Source organism: Chionomys nivalis, chromosome 17 (genome assembly GCF_950005125.1).
Source record: "Chionomys nivalis chromosome 17, mChiNiv1.1, whole genome shotgun sequence".
Classification (NCBI taxonomy): domain Eukaryota; kingdom Metazoa; phylum Chordata; class Mammalia; order Rodentia; family Cricetidae; genus Chionomys; species Chionomys nivalis.
Window position 1 is genome coordinate 2,519,959 of NC_080102.1, and position 14,946 is coordinate 2,534,904.

The 14,946-nt window shown below is 40.3% G+C and overlaps 1 protein-coding gene across 6 annotated transcripts in view; it reads left to right on the plus strand.

Annotated features, from left to right (window-relative positions):
• The window catches only part of Vps13b (vacuolar protein sorting 13 homolog B), a 438,985-nt gene that overhangs the window by 226,511 nt on the left and 197,528 nt on the right, over positions 1-14,946 (plus strand). For all 6 annotated transcript variants that reach the window (XM_057791252.1, XM_057791249.1, XM_057791251.1 and 3 more), the window contains 2 exons: positions 10,651-10,854; positions 13,487-13,613. In XM_057791252.1, coding sequence (XP_057647235.1) covers positions 10,651-10,854; positions 13,487-13,613 — 331 coding nt within the window. The remainder of the gene's footprint in view (positions 1-10,650; positions 10,855-13,486; positions 13,614-14,946) is intronic.

Below are 14,946 nucleotides of genomic sequence, written 5' to 3' on the forward strand. Positions count from 1 at the left end.
TGTCCATGGGTTTTGAAGTGTACCGGATGTGGGATGTATCAGCTGCTGATTGGGTTCTTTCATTAAGGCACTGTTTTCATACCAACTTAATATATAAGCTTTTGTGGGCTTAAATATAAAAAAATAAAAGGCATAGTGTGCCTTTAAAATATACCCAAAGAGTCAGCAAGACGGCTCAGCAAGTAAAGGAGCTTGCCCCCAGTTCTTGAGTTTGAGTCCTGGGACCACGCACAGTACAGGAGACAACCCGCTGACAGCAGTCGCCCTCGGGCTGCTGCTTCTCCACTCACCCAGGACACAGCACACAGCACAGACAGTTTAAATATATGCAAAAGAAATTATAGCTGTAAACCTGTGAAACATTGGAATGTAATGCTTGTTTACCCTGGCTACTGACATGCCAGGCAGATTTTTAGAAAACACTGAAATCCTTTTTGTTCTCTTAAGTGCCTGATATAAAATATCTTTTCTCTGGTGATAGCAGCGATTGAGTGTTCTAATTGAATAACTTCCTGTAGGTTTGTTTCCTGTGGCTGATTATGGATGTGGATGGATACATGGCATACACGTACTTTTTTTTTTACATGTCTTTTTAGCAGACTTGTAAATGTGACATGCGGTGTGGGCCATTTAGTGACAATTGTAGCCTGTGTTGAGTAGTAGCCATTTTTAGCCAAGAGCCTCGTATCTCTACCACTGAGAAGCTCATTAGAAAGAAAACCAGGAAGCAAGGATCATATTCATATTTACTCCATATACATAGTAATATGTCTTGTACTCAACAGTGAAGTGACTTCCAAAGTACCAGTGTGCATGACTCCTGCCCCCACACTCTTCCTCTGTTACTGTGTCTGCTGATGTTGCTGTTCTGGGGTGGACAGTGCAGGTTTCTATGCACTAGAAACGATTGTTCTCTGCCTGAGACCATTCCTTAGTCCGATGTACTTTTCCCTGTAATTTCTGAACTTGGATCAGAACTGGATATGAGAAAAGGAGTGAGGAGCACTGGTCTGTGGTCAAGGTGGTGAAGTGGCCATTTAGTTTTTTCTTATTTGTACTTGATTTATTTTTTGATGTTCTATATTCCGTAGGAGAAAATATTAATCATTTGTACATATGTACACAGGCACATTAATACTACCCAGCCCCCTGCAACCTACAATTCCCTGTATGCCAAAGGTTAACTCTCCTGGCCTGGCCTTTATAATCATTGATAAGTTTTAAGAAAACGAAATGTTGGAAGTGGGGGAACAAAAAAACAAAAACAAAATCCACTGAATGTTGATTTCAGTGTTGAATTAAAACTCAATATTAGTTTCAGTTTTTAATTTGTAAAGACTTTTTTCAACCTGTATTTCTCACCTATAAATTTTCTTGTCATACATTCTGAACCAAAGCAACGCAAACAAAAAATATAAATCAATAATTAGAGCATTATCTTAACATAAGCTCATATTTTAATATCAAGACGTCAGTACTTATCCTCTGGTTCTTTTGATGCAGATCTCCTCGTCCATCGGGGAGCCTTCGTGACTGTGGTTAGGACGTTAGCATTGGGAGCAGGTTCAACCCATGGTGTTTATCGCCTCAGTTCCTTAGTGACAGCTGTCATATACATGTGTGTTTGGTATGTAAGGAACAGAGCACAGGAATCCTCAAGAAATAGGGCCTTGAATTCTGGGAGTGTGTTTCCTTTCACCTGCTCACCTGTCCTCCAGGGATGGGTTCAATACACTGACACGCAGTCAAAGAAAATCCATGTCCTCTATCAGCTCATCAAATGCACTGGGGTAGATGGTTTTGCATTGAGTACAGTTTCAGTCACTTTGTGTTCTGAATAGAATCCATGAAGCTTATGTTCAGTGAGACATAACCTCAGTCTTTTCAGGTGGTTTTAATGAACACCTGATAAAACTGAGGTATAGTACCACTGAACTTAGAATTTCCCCAGATCCAGGAGACATAATCAAATGCATAGTATTACAGAATTATAACATCATTTATTCCATTTTAATGGCAGAAGAGGCATGGTGGTAATGTTCAAAAAGATAATCCCTTAAAATTTCATTCATTCTTGTAAAGTGTCAAGTTATGCTGTAAAAACTAGTTAAATTGTGAAATAAGAAAAATTTAATATATATAATTGAACATAAATATATATGTGTCATATCAGGCATTCTGGAAATTTTTGCTTTTATCTAGATCTATATTTTGTCTAATTTCAATTATTTTATTTGAAAATACATCCTCAGAAATGTAGGATTTTTTAAAAAACAAACAAAATACTTAATGATAAAACAGAAACATTTGTACACTGTCCATGTTCAAGTACAGTTATTTGAGAAAGAAATCTTATGAAGTTTATTTTTGTTCTAAAAATATTCAGGTTCAGGTGACAAGTTGTTTCATAGGATGATACAGTTTAAAATGTTCGACATTTAGCTTCATATCAAACTAAAATAAAATGGCTACATCGTTTCCATTTTGCACATTTGCCCTGTTCTATAATACACAATATGAGTCATTCTGTTCTCTAGGTCACTGAGGAGAAAATGGTGCTGTGCAGCTACAGTACCTCCTCGGTGTGGCTCCCGCGCTGCCGACTCAAGAGTAGCACAGTGGTCCTGGCAGAAGCTGCTCTGCCTTCTGGTGGAAGCCGCAGCATCTAGGAGCTGTTGTAACAGGGGCTTCTTTTAAATGTGTCTGGTCACCTCGAAAGCTGTGTAGACATTTCCTGCCAGGAGCATGAGAGGAAGGAAGCGCCAGGCCAGAGTGTTTGATGTGTGGTGGCTGTAATTCCTTGCATGTGTTTGGTGGCTTTTATATGATGATCAGTGCTCTGCTACCAATTGTGACAGTGGTGTGGTCCAGGTTATTAAAGTTCAGACGTCTTTAATGTATAGGGCCTATAACTATACCTAGCAGCATTATTGTAATTAAGGATCTTTATTTTAAATAGCTACCTCTCATTTTCATTAAAATATTTATTTTTTTATAATTGAGTAATTTTCTTGATGGCCAAAAGAGATGGTTCTGTGTTGGGACTGCAACTTATTACCCTACTAGAGACACTCACAGATTTTAGGTCTCCTCAGTTTACCTTGCGGATAGGATTTTTAAATCAGCATTTTCCCCACAGTTTGAGTATATAAATGTTGAAAAGCAAATCTCGCTTCCCAATGTATATGAATTACTGTTTTTATTGCTGACAAAAAGTAACTTCGGGCAAGGGAGATTTGTTTGGACTTCCGGTTTGAGGTCTGTACGCCCATCATTGCTGGTAAGCCAAGGCAGTAGGAGCAACTCACGGCTCTGATGGTAGAATTGTGGAACTGCTTGCCCAAATCTTGGCAGACCTGGAGGCAAAGCACCAGGTATGGTAACAGGAGTGTGGGGCAGACGTCCTGCAGCCTCTCAAGACCACACTACCAGTGGCAAGAGTGGACATAGGAACATATGGGTACATTTGTAGCTACACTACAGTAAGGCTTTTAATGACACAGTGCGACAATTATATGCTTCTTTATTTTCAGGCCACAGACTAAGAACATTTAGTGGTGAGCTGCACTGGATTTAGGATAGATTATTGATTATATATAATTGACCCGATTTAAGCAATACTATTGCTTAGTTGTAGACAGTGATTTGATTATAATGTCCACAAAGGGAAATTCCTGTCTCTTACTTTGTTGTTTTTATTCTTTGAGTCTTTCACACCCTGCATCTCCATCCCGTTCATTTCCCCCTTTGTATCCATTCATATCCCGTCCCAGTGTATTCACCCTCTGCCTTTGCAGCCCCCCCACCAAATAACATTTAAGAGAAGGAAAAAAGAGAGATGGAAAAACCAGTCTCATCATGGACTGTAGAGTGAGTCTTGCTGCAAACCCTTTTATCCATATATGTCTTCTTGCAAGTGTTCATTACAAAGAGTCATTGGTCTGGTTCAAGGTTTCTGGTTTCTGCTACACTGTAGATCCTGGACCTTCTCTGGTGCTTCTCTTGGTTATCTATTGTTCTGTTGCCGTGTGTTGTGGAGATCTGGCAGCTTTGGGTCTGCAGGATGGGTCCCTTCACCTGCTCCAGCAGATCATAGATGCTGTGCATGTTGGGGTGGGCCAAGTCAACCCTGGTTCTGGGCCTGGGTTCAGGGTTCAGGGTTGGTCAGCCTGCCAGCCCTCCCCTTTCCTTACCACCAGGGTGAGCTCTCCTGCCTTGGCTAGTTTACCCCTTGAAGTGATGACCAAGGGGCAGAGCCAGTTCCTCTGCTTTTCTGTCTCCAGGGTCAGTTTTTCTACACCTACACCTTCAGGGCCAGCTCTACTCTGTTTCCCAGGTGTGGAATAGGGGGCTACTCTCCTGAGTGCTGCAGCTGATGAGAGGCAGAGACAGCTCTCCTGCCCTTATGACCTCATTGCTAGCTCTCCCACCTACCTCAGGCATTAATGGGCAGGAGGTTGTGGGAGGGGGCGACTCTCCCCCACCCATGCCGCCACATGACAGATAAGTAATGGATACAGCTCAGTTCATCCATGTTTACAACCTCTGGGCTTCCTCACCCACATCTCTGCCAAATGGGTTGGCTCTATTGGGCTGCCCAGGTGAAGTCCAGGGCCTGCTGTTTTGAGTGTTGCAACTAATGGCCAGCAAGGGCAGCTCTCCTGCTCTTGGCAACCTCAGGACTAGCCACAAGGGAAATTCTAAGTAGCCATCAAGAATGATGTGTATGCCGGGCTGGAGAGATGGCTCAGAGGTTAAGAGCACTGCCTGCTCTTCCAAAGCAACCACAATTCCCAGCAACCACATGGTGTCTCACAACCATCTGTAATGGGGTCTGGTGCCCTCTTCTGGCCTGCAGGCATACACACAGACAGAATATTGTATACAATATTTAAATAAATATTTTTAAAAAAAGAATAATGTGTATGTCATTTATTCACATAACATGGGATGCAGATACGTAGTTATTCAGTAATAGGGTCTGAACTGTATCTGTACTGTGATCTCTAATGTGTCTCTGTGGTGGAAAATGGCCACAGGCTGGGAAGGGTACAACTGGTAATTTATAACTGTTTGAAATTTTTGGGTAGACCAGATTAAGGTGATTTTATGATTATTTATTTGAATTGTATTTGTCATATACATAAACATAAATATTGTCAGGTTAAGCAATTATTTAAAAATATACAACTATTAAATGATGATAATTATATTCCAAATTAGTATTCAGCAAGTAATGATAGATATGGTATGCTTGTTTCTTGTGAATTAAATCGTGTAAACCTTATACCATCTGAAGTTGGTAGTTGTGTTATCACGATACTATAAAAATGCATTCAAGCTGCAGCTTAAGTCTGCACAGCCTACTACCACAACCCAAAACACCTAGTATGCGCTTTCCATACGGGTCTTCTATCATTAATGTGAACCTGAGTTTTGAAATGCTCTGGGCGTACCCATCCACACAGACAGCAAGCCTTCGACAGCCTCAGCTCGACCAGTTGTACTCCGCCTGTTAGAACCCGATAATTCAAATGTATTTCTCTGAGCTAAGACTGAAGTAATCCTGCTAGGGCTGGAGAGGAGATGATGATAAGAAAAAGAATACTTTTTCTCTTCTCTGTATCTCTCTTATTACAGCATTAATTTTTTTCCTTAATAAAAAGACTAGCTTATGACCAATGTGTGTATAGAGAATCTTAACCTGTGATTTCGGTTCTTCAGAAACAACTTTGTGGTATTTGTGGGCTCAAAAATGCCCATATATTATAAATTAACACAATTTTACTTTTAAAGTAGTTGGATTTTTGCGTGCCAAATGTCTTTTTCCTTCCAAGGTGTTTTAGTTTAAATCAGTTCTAAATGTAGCTCTGGTGGTACTGTTTTCATCTTCTTCAGCTTGATGTCTTACAGTTTTTCACCAACTATATAACAGTTTGTTTCAATAGCATATTATATCTTAAAGCTTTGTTTCTAATAGTGTTTTGTATAGAACATAGGTGACAATTGACTGAATTTATAGTCAAGGTGTAGCTTTGGACTAAGTTGTTTCGGAAATGTCTTACCTAAAGTGTCAGCATTGTGGTCTGTGTGAACCCTGTGGATGGTGATCTCATAGGAGCGCTTGAAGACAACAGCAAGGTGCTGTTGTTTTATCTTCACCATCATTTTTATGTAATTATGTGTTTTTTCTTCCAGACACGTTAGAGTTTGATAGTAGAATTCTAATGGAATGAAACTATCTAATTAAAGAAAACAAAATTTAGATGATACAGAGAAGCATGTCAGTGAAGTGAATATGTTAAGATAGGAAAGGAATTGTCTTTGGTTGCAGTTTAGACCCCCTGGACTTCTCACCGTCCGGTCAGCTCAGTTGTAATTTAACTTTATAAATGTCCCATTTGATTTTTTTTCTCAATATAGAAACTAGTTAGAAGTTGACTTATAACAAATTTTGTAAAGACTCCTTAATTAAGAACTCTGTAGTGGTTTTAAATGCATACTGCAGGGAGGGGGAGGAGGAAGGAGGAGCAGTTGTTCCTGAAGCCCGGCTGTGCCCTGCTGAATCAGACTGTCCATGGGGCATCCAGCGTTTCCTCCCTGCTTCTCAGTGGTTCTCCTGCAGCCCAAGAGCGTCCTGCCCTGAGTCGCTCATCCGAGAACCACGTTGATTTTCATCTGAGCGTCAGCCATTTTATCTCCTGCTGTATTTCCTTTTCAGATTGCTGTCATTTGTGCAGAGTTGGTGATAAATATGTAGACATTTAATTTATTCAATATGCAAAAGTTGTACTTGGTTTTACGTTCCTATTTTCTGGCTTGTTAGCATTTTGTAGATCTCAATTGAACTATAAGTGAATGAATTTTGCTACTTTACATTGAATTCCCAAGATATGCCTATTCAGCAATGAGCAGTAAATGGTTCAACATGAGCTGCTCCTTGTGTAAACATGCAAAAGGCCTGCCCCAGACTAAATCAATTTAAAAAGGAAAACATTAAAGCTATGTTTCCTGTTATACACTTAAAGTCATCTTTGGTTCCTTATGATTACATTATTGACCAACTATTGCAGACTTGAGTTTATCCTCCTCCACCACCTGTTGAATGGTTCAAATGGTCTGGGTGGAGGGTTTCGGAAGAGCCAAAGCAATTACAATTATAACTCCTACGTGGGAGCCAATACAGGAGCCTTCTGTGTTGGGGGAAGGAAGTTATGTGAATTGTGCTTCTCCCTCTTTCCTGATTTGATTGCTTGCTTTCAAAAGCAGCAATAAGAACAGAGCAAAGTTCATAGAATGTTTTTAAGCCATATGCTTTTGAGACAAGAAGATTTGATTTCTATTTTTGATAGTGAATGTGCCTAGACAATATTTAATTGAGAAAGGAAACAATACTATGAGGCTTTCTGTTGTAAGATATTTGCATCATTCTTAAGAAGGGTGTTGTGACTTTTAAGTATTGTAGTCCTTGCTAGTAGTATATTTCCTTTGTAAAGAATTGAAAATAAGTTATTAAGAAAATTCAATAGGGAAAAGTTGGACTTGTATTCTATAAATCTGAAAAAACATCTATATTAAATTTATTACAGAAAAATCAAACCAAACTCAGTTTTTATATTAACTGCTTCCTTAAAATATATTCTTCATATTAAGTGTTATACTTCTGTAGTTTCTAATATAAACATGAATTTTCTTGAGAAAGTAAATTGGAAATATATTTATGTGCCCTGATTTTGATATCTTAGGTTCTAAGAAATTATTGAATAAACTGTTTTGCAAAGATACACATAATTTCAATTAATCTAAATTTTTCATAATAAACGTTTTCTTAGCCTTCAGAGTAAGAGATTTATTTGCTATCCAGCATGCTATTATAATGGTTTTAGGCTAATAAAAATGTAGTTTGAACACATTAAGGACCAGTGTTTTCTCTTGTGTTAGTTTGTTTATTGTTTGGTTTTGATTTTCCAAATTCTAGTGCACATTTTATCTGGCTGTGTCTCTTTGTGTTAATTTCTAGTTATCTCATTTCTATTTAACAGTTTATGCTGAGTCTGAGGAGAGTTAAAATAGGATAATTTTTTTTCTCTTCATACCTACTAAAGATTTTATGATGTAACAACCTCTGCATAGATGGACATGTGTTCTCAGTAATCTTAAATAACCAGAAACCGAGGCTTTCTCTGGATAGCTATGTGCTGTGTAACAATCTTTTTGTACACTGTGAATATGATAGAGAATAGATAAGAAACATGGGTTAATTTAAGCTGTAATAACTAGTTAGTAACCAGCCTAAGCGATCAGCTCAGCATTTATAATTACTATTAAGTCTCTATGTGGTTATTTTGGAGCTGGCCGGTGGTCCTGGGGAAAAACTCCCTCCCTCTTCCATCATTTCTGTATTCTGTTAGACAAAAGTAAAATGACCGCTTTGTAAAGTAAGCCCTCCTTTTAGTGCATGCATCTTCATTCTCACAGCTTCTTTGGATCCTTTAAACTTTACCTAATACATGGGTGGAACTCATTTGATGCTCCTCTTGCCTGTCACCTTCCTTCTTCCCTGCCCGTTCACCACAGTAGCTTTTCAGAACCTTATGTTTGCTAGATCTGCTGTTGCCACACCTTTGGGTCTTGTTTCCCCAGTGAGATAAGTCTTCACTTGTATGAGACAGGACCTTTGGAACTTTAGACCTAAGTATTTTCTGTCTCTCTTTCCTGGGCTACCAGTCTGTTAGGTGGTCCTTGTGTGTTTCTAACTGTGTTCTGTGCTCAATCTTCTGTTTGCTTAATTACTTCTAAGATCCCCACTAGATGTGAGGGGTTGAGTCATGGCAGGAATCATGCCAGCAGCTAGGGACTACCACAGAACATGAAACACAGTGCCCAGTAACTATCTATTCAGGGGCAAATGTAACTTCACTCATTTGAGGAAATGCTGTTTTGATAAGACGATGTGGTTTTGATGGTCCCACGACTAGAGAGATGTTGGACTTGGCTCTCCCACTTACTACACTTTTCAGTAGTGCTTGTGTTGCCCAGGTATTGACATGGGTCATTTTCACACACAGAGAGAACTAGTACAAGGTAAACTGATGTCATATTTAGTGAAGAAATGAGAGGATGCTCTGTGTGAAGAATAATGCCTTCCAGGAGAGTATTGAGTGGTGACCACGAGAGAATTTGGGGTTTGTTTGTTCTTTTTTTTTTTTTTTTAATTAAAATTTCCAACTGCTCCCCGTTTCCCATTTCCCTCCCCCTCCTCCCACATATTGCCCCCTCCCCCCACTCCCCTCCCCCATCCCCACTCCTCTTCTCCTCCCCCCAGTCCATTCCCCCTCCCTCTCGATACTGAAGAGCAGTCCAAATTCCCAGCCCTACAGGAAGACCAAGGTCCTCCCACTTCCATCCAGGCCCAGGAAGGTGAGCATCCAAACAGGCTAAGCTCCCACAAAGCCAGTTCATGTATTAGGATCGAAACCTAGTGCCATTGTCCTTGGCTTCTCATCAGCCTTCATTGTCCGCCATGTTCAGAGAGTCCAGTTTCAACCCATGCTTATTCAGTCCCAGTCCAGCTGGCCTTGGAGAGCTCCCAATAGATCAGTTCCAATGTCACAGTGGGTGGGTGCACGCCTCGTGGTCCTGATTTCCTTGCTCATGTTCTCCCTCCTTCTGCTCCTCATTTGGACCTTAAGAGCTCAGACCTTTGCTCCAAATTGGGTCTCTGTCTCTCTCTCGATCTATCGCCAGATGAAAGTTCCTGTGCCATTCTCCTTGGCCTCTCGTCAGCTCTCATTGTCCGCCACATTCAGAGAGTCCGGTTTTATCCCATGTTTTTTCAGTAGCAGTCCAGCTGGCCTTGGTGAGCTCCCAATAGATCGGCCCCACTGTCTCAGTGGTTGGGTGCACCCCTCATGGTCCTGACTTCCTTGTTCATGTTCTCTCTCCTTCTGCTCCTCATTATAACCTTGGGAGCTCAGTCCGGTGCTCCAGTGTGGGTCTCTGGCTCTATCTCCATCCATCGCTAGATGAAGGTTCTATGGCGATATGCAAGATATTCATCAGTATGATTATAGGATAGGTTCATTTCAGGTTCCCTATCCTCAGGTGCCCCAATGAACTAACTGGGGACATTGCCCTGTTTGTTCGTTTTTGTTTTCCTGCATAAGTTGGGAGATCCTGGTTCTGCAGACCTACTTGGCTTCCACCCATTGTCTGCTCACTCCTGCTGTCCAGTGTCATAGTTTTCTTTTTATTGCAAATATATTATTTTCTCTTTTATCCTTTTATTTTTCCCTCTTGCTAGTAGTTGACCTTTTGTTTGGCCTTGTTGATCATTTATTCCACTGATTTCTGCTCTCATATCCGACTCTTTCTCATTTGTTCTGTGTTTTTATGTGTAGCTTGTTTGTTCTGAACCTCTCTTTCTCAAAAAAAAAAAAAAGTGCTGTGAAAACGGTAAGACAGCCGCCATGCTGGGTAAGTAAGGGCAGCTGCACACCTGTAAAAGCAGTGGATGGTAAGTCGGTCTACATAGTATTTACTAATATCATTCATCTTGATTGTCAATTTAGGACAAATGTGGTTTTGATACTATATTAGTAAACAAATAACTGTTGGATATCTGTTTGCTTTTTGTCATTGCCTTCTCAGGAGAGCCTTGAACTTAGGAATTCTTCGAGATCCTGGATCAGAAATTGAAGATAGACAGTACCAGATAGACCTACAGTCCATCAATATTGGTACTGCCCAGTGGGATCAACTCAAACCAGAGAAAGGGAGTGGCCCAGGAGGACCGCTAACAGAGAGTGAAAGGAACTCTCAGAACCCAGCCCTGGAGTGGAATATGGCCAGCAGGTAGTGAAGGACTGGGAAATGGCCTCCGCTTTCTAACCTTAACATACTCAACATAAATGTTTTTATATTATTTCTGCTTTTTATTACAAACATGAAATCCATTTTGCAACTATAGCTAGTTTGTTTTTATTGTTCTTATAATAACTCAGAAAGATGCTTCCTGGGTTTCATAGTTAATATAAACTAGGCACACATAAAGAGAGTAAATCCTATTATTTTAAATTTTCTAGGGAATTCTCTGTCACTTTCGGTATGTGTTCTAGGAGGTTGCTTGTTTGTTCCCGGCTGCTCAGCCCCGAAATAATCACACAGAAACCATATTATTTGCAATACTGTTTGACCAATAGCTTAAGCATATTTCTGGCTAATTCGTTTCTTAAATTAACCCATCTCCATTAATCTGTGTCTTGCCGTGAGGCTGTGGCTCACCAGGTAAACTTCCGACATATGTCTCCAGTGGGACTCCATGGCTTTTCTTTGACTCCGCCTTCTTTCTCCCAGCATTCAGTTTAGTTTTCCCCTCCTAACTCAACTCTTTTGCCCTACCACAGGCCAAGATAGTTTCTTTATTAGCCAGTGGTATTCACAGCATACAGAGTGGAGAATCACAAATCAGGTATTTTCTTGCTGAGCTAGGCCATTCCTGTTTTTCCCTTTAAGATGGAGTGATGCTTCCTTAGCCTTAGGGGCCCAGATCTAAAGCAGCTCACAATCTCAGTCTGTTGTCTTGACCCCAAGTCTGCCACTAACCTCTGATGGTGCTTTGGGTTTTAATTCCTTTTTAGTTTTCAACACTACATATATCGCCTGGCGAGATAACAACAGTGCTTGTAACAGCTGCTCCTTCAGTGTTTCTTTTTCCTCCTGAGATTCAGCTTTGAAAATAATTGATTTATAACATTTTTAATTACTTTTTTTAAAAGCTTATCATCACTTCAAGTGTTTGTCAGTGACAGCACAGAGGAAGCACTCTTACTTTGAAACAGAAAATGGCGTTGATTTGATGAGATCTCCTTTTCCTGCTGTGGTAATGGGGCTTTTCTAGTCAGTGTCATTGATTTAATTCATCCCCCAAGTGAGAACAGAACAAGCGATGGGAACAAGGACCTTTTCTTTACCGCACCGCTTCAGCCGATGCTCGCTCTTGGCTTGCTGCCATCTTTTCCATTTACCGTCTCTCTGATGCGCCTGTCTTGGCGCTCCCCTCGGAGCACATCATGTTTGCTGTTTCTCACGTCGGTCATTTCGTGGAATCTGAGCTATTAGGCTGTAATTATGGTGTCTCTCAGGAACTAAACCTTCCTCCACAGTCACAGATTGCAGTGCTCTTCCTGCTGCTCTCTGCCCACCAGATCTCTTAATTCTTTAAAATTGACTTTCCTGAAATCCAATACTTATGTGTCACACAACCAGATGATCCAATTTGCTTTTTTGGCAGTTGCTGTATAAAGCTCTGCCCACTGGAAATTTCACAAAAGACATTACTACTCTCTAGACTATTCTCATTTTTCTTAGATACAGAAAGACTTGCATTTTATCTGTATTTTCACATGAGGTATAATTTATGCCAATTTTCTGCTTTTAACTTTATCATTTTATCATATGGGAATAATATTATGAAAAATATTAAATTAACTTAAAAGGAAATTTGGAGGTGTGGTTTCTAGTCAAATATAAACAATGATATTTTATAAAACAAAAATTAAAACAGCAGAGAGTCACTTGGAACCTCTGGTATTTCCCAGTCATCTTCTGTGTTTGCCGTATGTCCTTTGAATTACTAGCTATTGTGGGTGCCAACCAGAAATAACTTATCAAATGTGCAGAGGTTTAAAGTAGAATTAAAATAAGCCAGAAGCTGTGATGGAGACAGCTTACTGCAGGCCGAGTCTAGAAGTTGTTTCCATTTGTCTCTTCAGGCTGATAAAGATCCTTCCTTCTTACAGTCTTGTTTAGAAGAAGCATCAGATTTCAAATACAAAAGCTATTGAATATACAAAGAAGGCTTTAATATCTGTATTATTTTCCATAAACTCAAATGGATCTTCAAGCTTAAAGCAAAAAGAGTTAAGAGATGAGCACCATGGCTCATCCCTACAATCTCAGCACTTGAGAGGCAGAGGCAAGAGGATCACTGCCTGCTCAAGGCCAGGCTTGTCTTACAAAGGAAATTCCAAGCAAGCCAACACTGCATAGGGAGACTTTGTTGAGGAGTAGGAGGGAAATAGAATATGCTGATGAACCTAGTGAGACTGGAAACATGGCCATTGTCATATGGAACATACAATATTAAAAATAAGCAACTAAAAATTACAAAAATAGTAAGCTCATTGATGGTAACAAAAGAGCTGTGAGACTTGGTGAGAACAGGTGGGACTGCAAACAGAAGCGCAGTTCACTGAAGGCCTGGAACGACCGTGACATGAAGTGGCTAGAGCGCGTCCGCATCTCTCAGAGGCAGTGTTTGAAGATTGTACAGAGCTGAAGGGCTGACTAGATGATACCCAAATAGGCACTCTCAAGACGGTGGTGCTATTTTTAGGAAGACTCAAAGTTATCCTTGAAAATATCAAGTGACAAAAATTTTCTTTTTAAACTCTTTGACTAACATTTGTTTGTCTTATCTTTTTAGCATACGGCGACATCAAGAAAGGAGAGCGATTTTGACCCCCATCTTGACAGATTTTTCTGTCCGAATCACTGGAGCGCCTGCCATTATTTTCACTAAAATAATCTCCCCAGAAAATTTGCACACGGAGGTTAGAGCTGAATATAAACTTGAGTTTAATTTAAGTAATGGAGTACTGTGCTTGTGTCTGCTTCAGCCTGTCTTACATCAGATTAGCTCACCAGTAATGACAGTCACCATGGAAACTAGCACTGCCCATGCTAATCCTCTCAGGCTGCTCTAGTAACTGCATTTTATAGGTGAGGAGACTGTGGCCCACCTGGGCTTGTGTTTACTAAGGGAACATTTCAGGTCTGTTAAGTGAGTTAGGAGCCATAGTATTTTCAGGTAACCATGCATCTCTTATAATCCATTGTTAAGTGAAAAGGGCTTTGTATATTAATTTAAAGCAATAGAACGTTAGATTCCTTCTCTGACTTTCTGAAAATTAATTTTTTATAATCTCATTTGAGGTTTATAATATTTTAGTTCAGTTTCTTTTTAATTAAATTTTTACTTATTTTTTTTCATACAATGTATTTGATCTTATTCTTTTCACTCCCCACCTCATCCTAGGTCCTCCCCAATTCACGGTCAGTCAGTTGGTCTCTCTGTCACTGTCTGTCTTTCTCTCTCACCCCCTTTCTCTTTTTATCAAAAACAAAAAGAGGCTGGATATGATTGCACAATACCTTTAATCCCAGCACCCGGGAGGCAGAGGCAGGTGAATATCTGAATTTGATGCCAGCCTGGTCTACAGAAGTGAGTTCCAGGACAGCCAGGGCTACAGAGAGAAATCCTGTCTCAAACACAAAAACAAAAGAAGCAAACTAAAAAACTACCAGAAAGACAAAAAAAAAACAAAAACAAATCAAGCTTGCATGTACACACACACATGCACATACACGCACACATGCACACACACGCACACACATACACATGCACATACACGCACACATGCACACACACACGCACACATGCACACACGCACACATGCACACACACACACATACACATGCACACACGCACACACGCACACACACATACTCATGCACATACACACACACGCACACACACATACACATGCACATACACACACATACAGCATGAAATCCATTACGTTTTGTCCAGCTATTCCTGGCCTGGGCATTGGGCTTGCCGTAGACTGTGAATTCTATGCCCGGTGACATTCCGTTAGAGAACACTTTTTTGCTTTTCTCTTTCCCCACAGGTAGCAGTTGAAAATAGCTTTTTGGTTAAGGGAAAGACTGTGTCTACTTCCCCTTCTCCATCCTGGGATTTTTGTCTGGTTTGAGCCTGTGCAGTTCTTGCGGGTGCTATCTGAGGCTCTGTATCAGAAGTATATCACTCTTGTATTGGAAGGTCCACCACTTCTGACTCTTACAATCTTCCTGCCTTCTCTT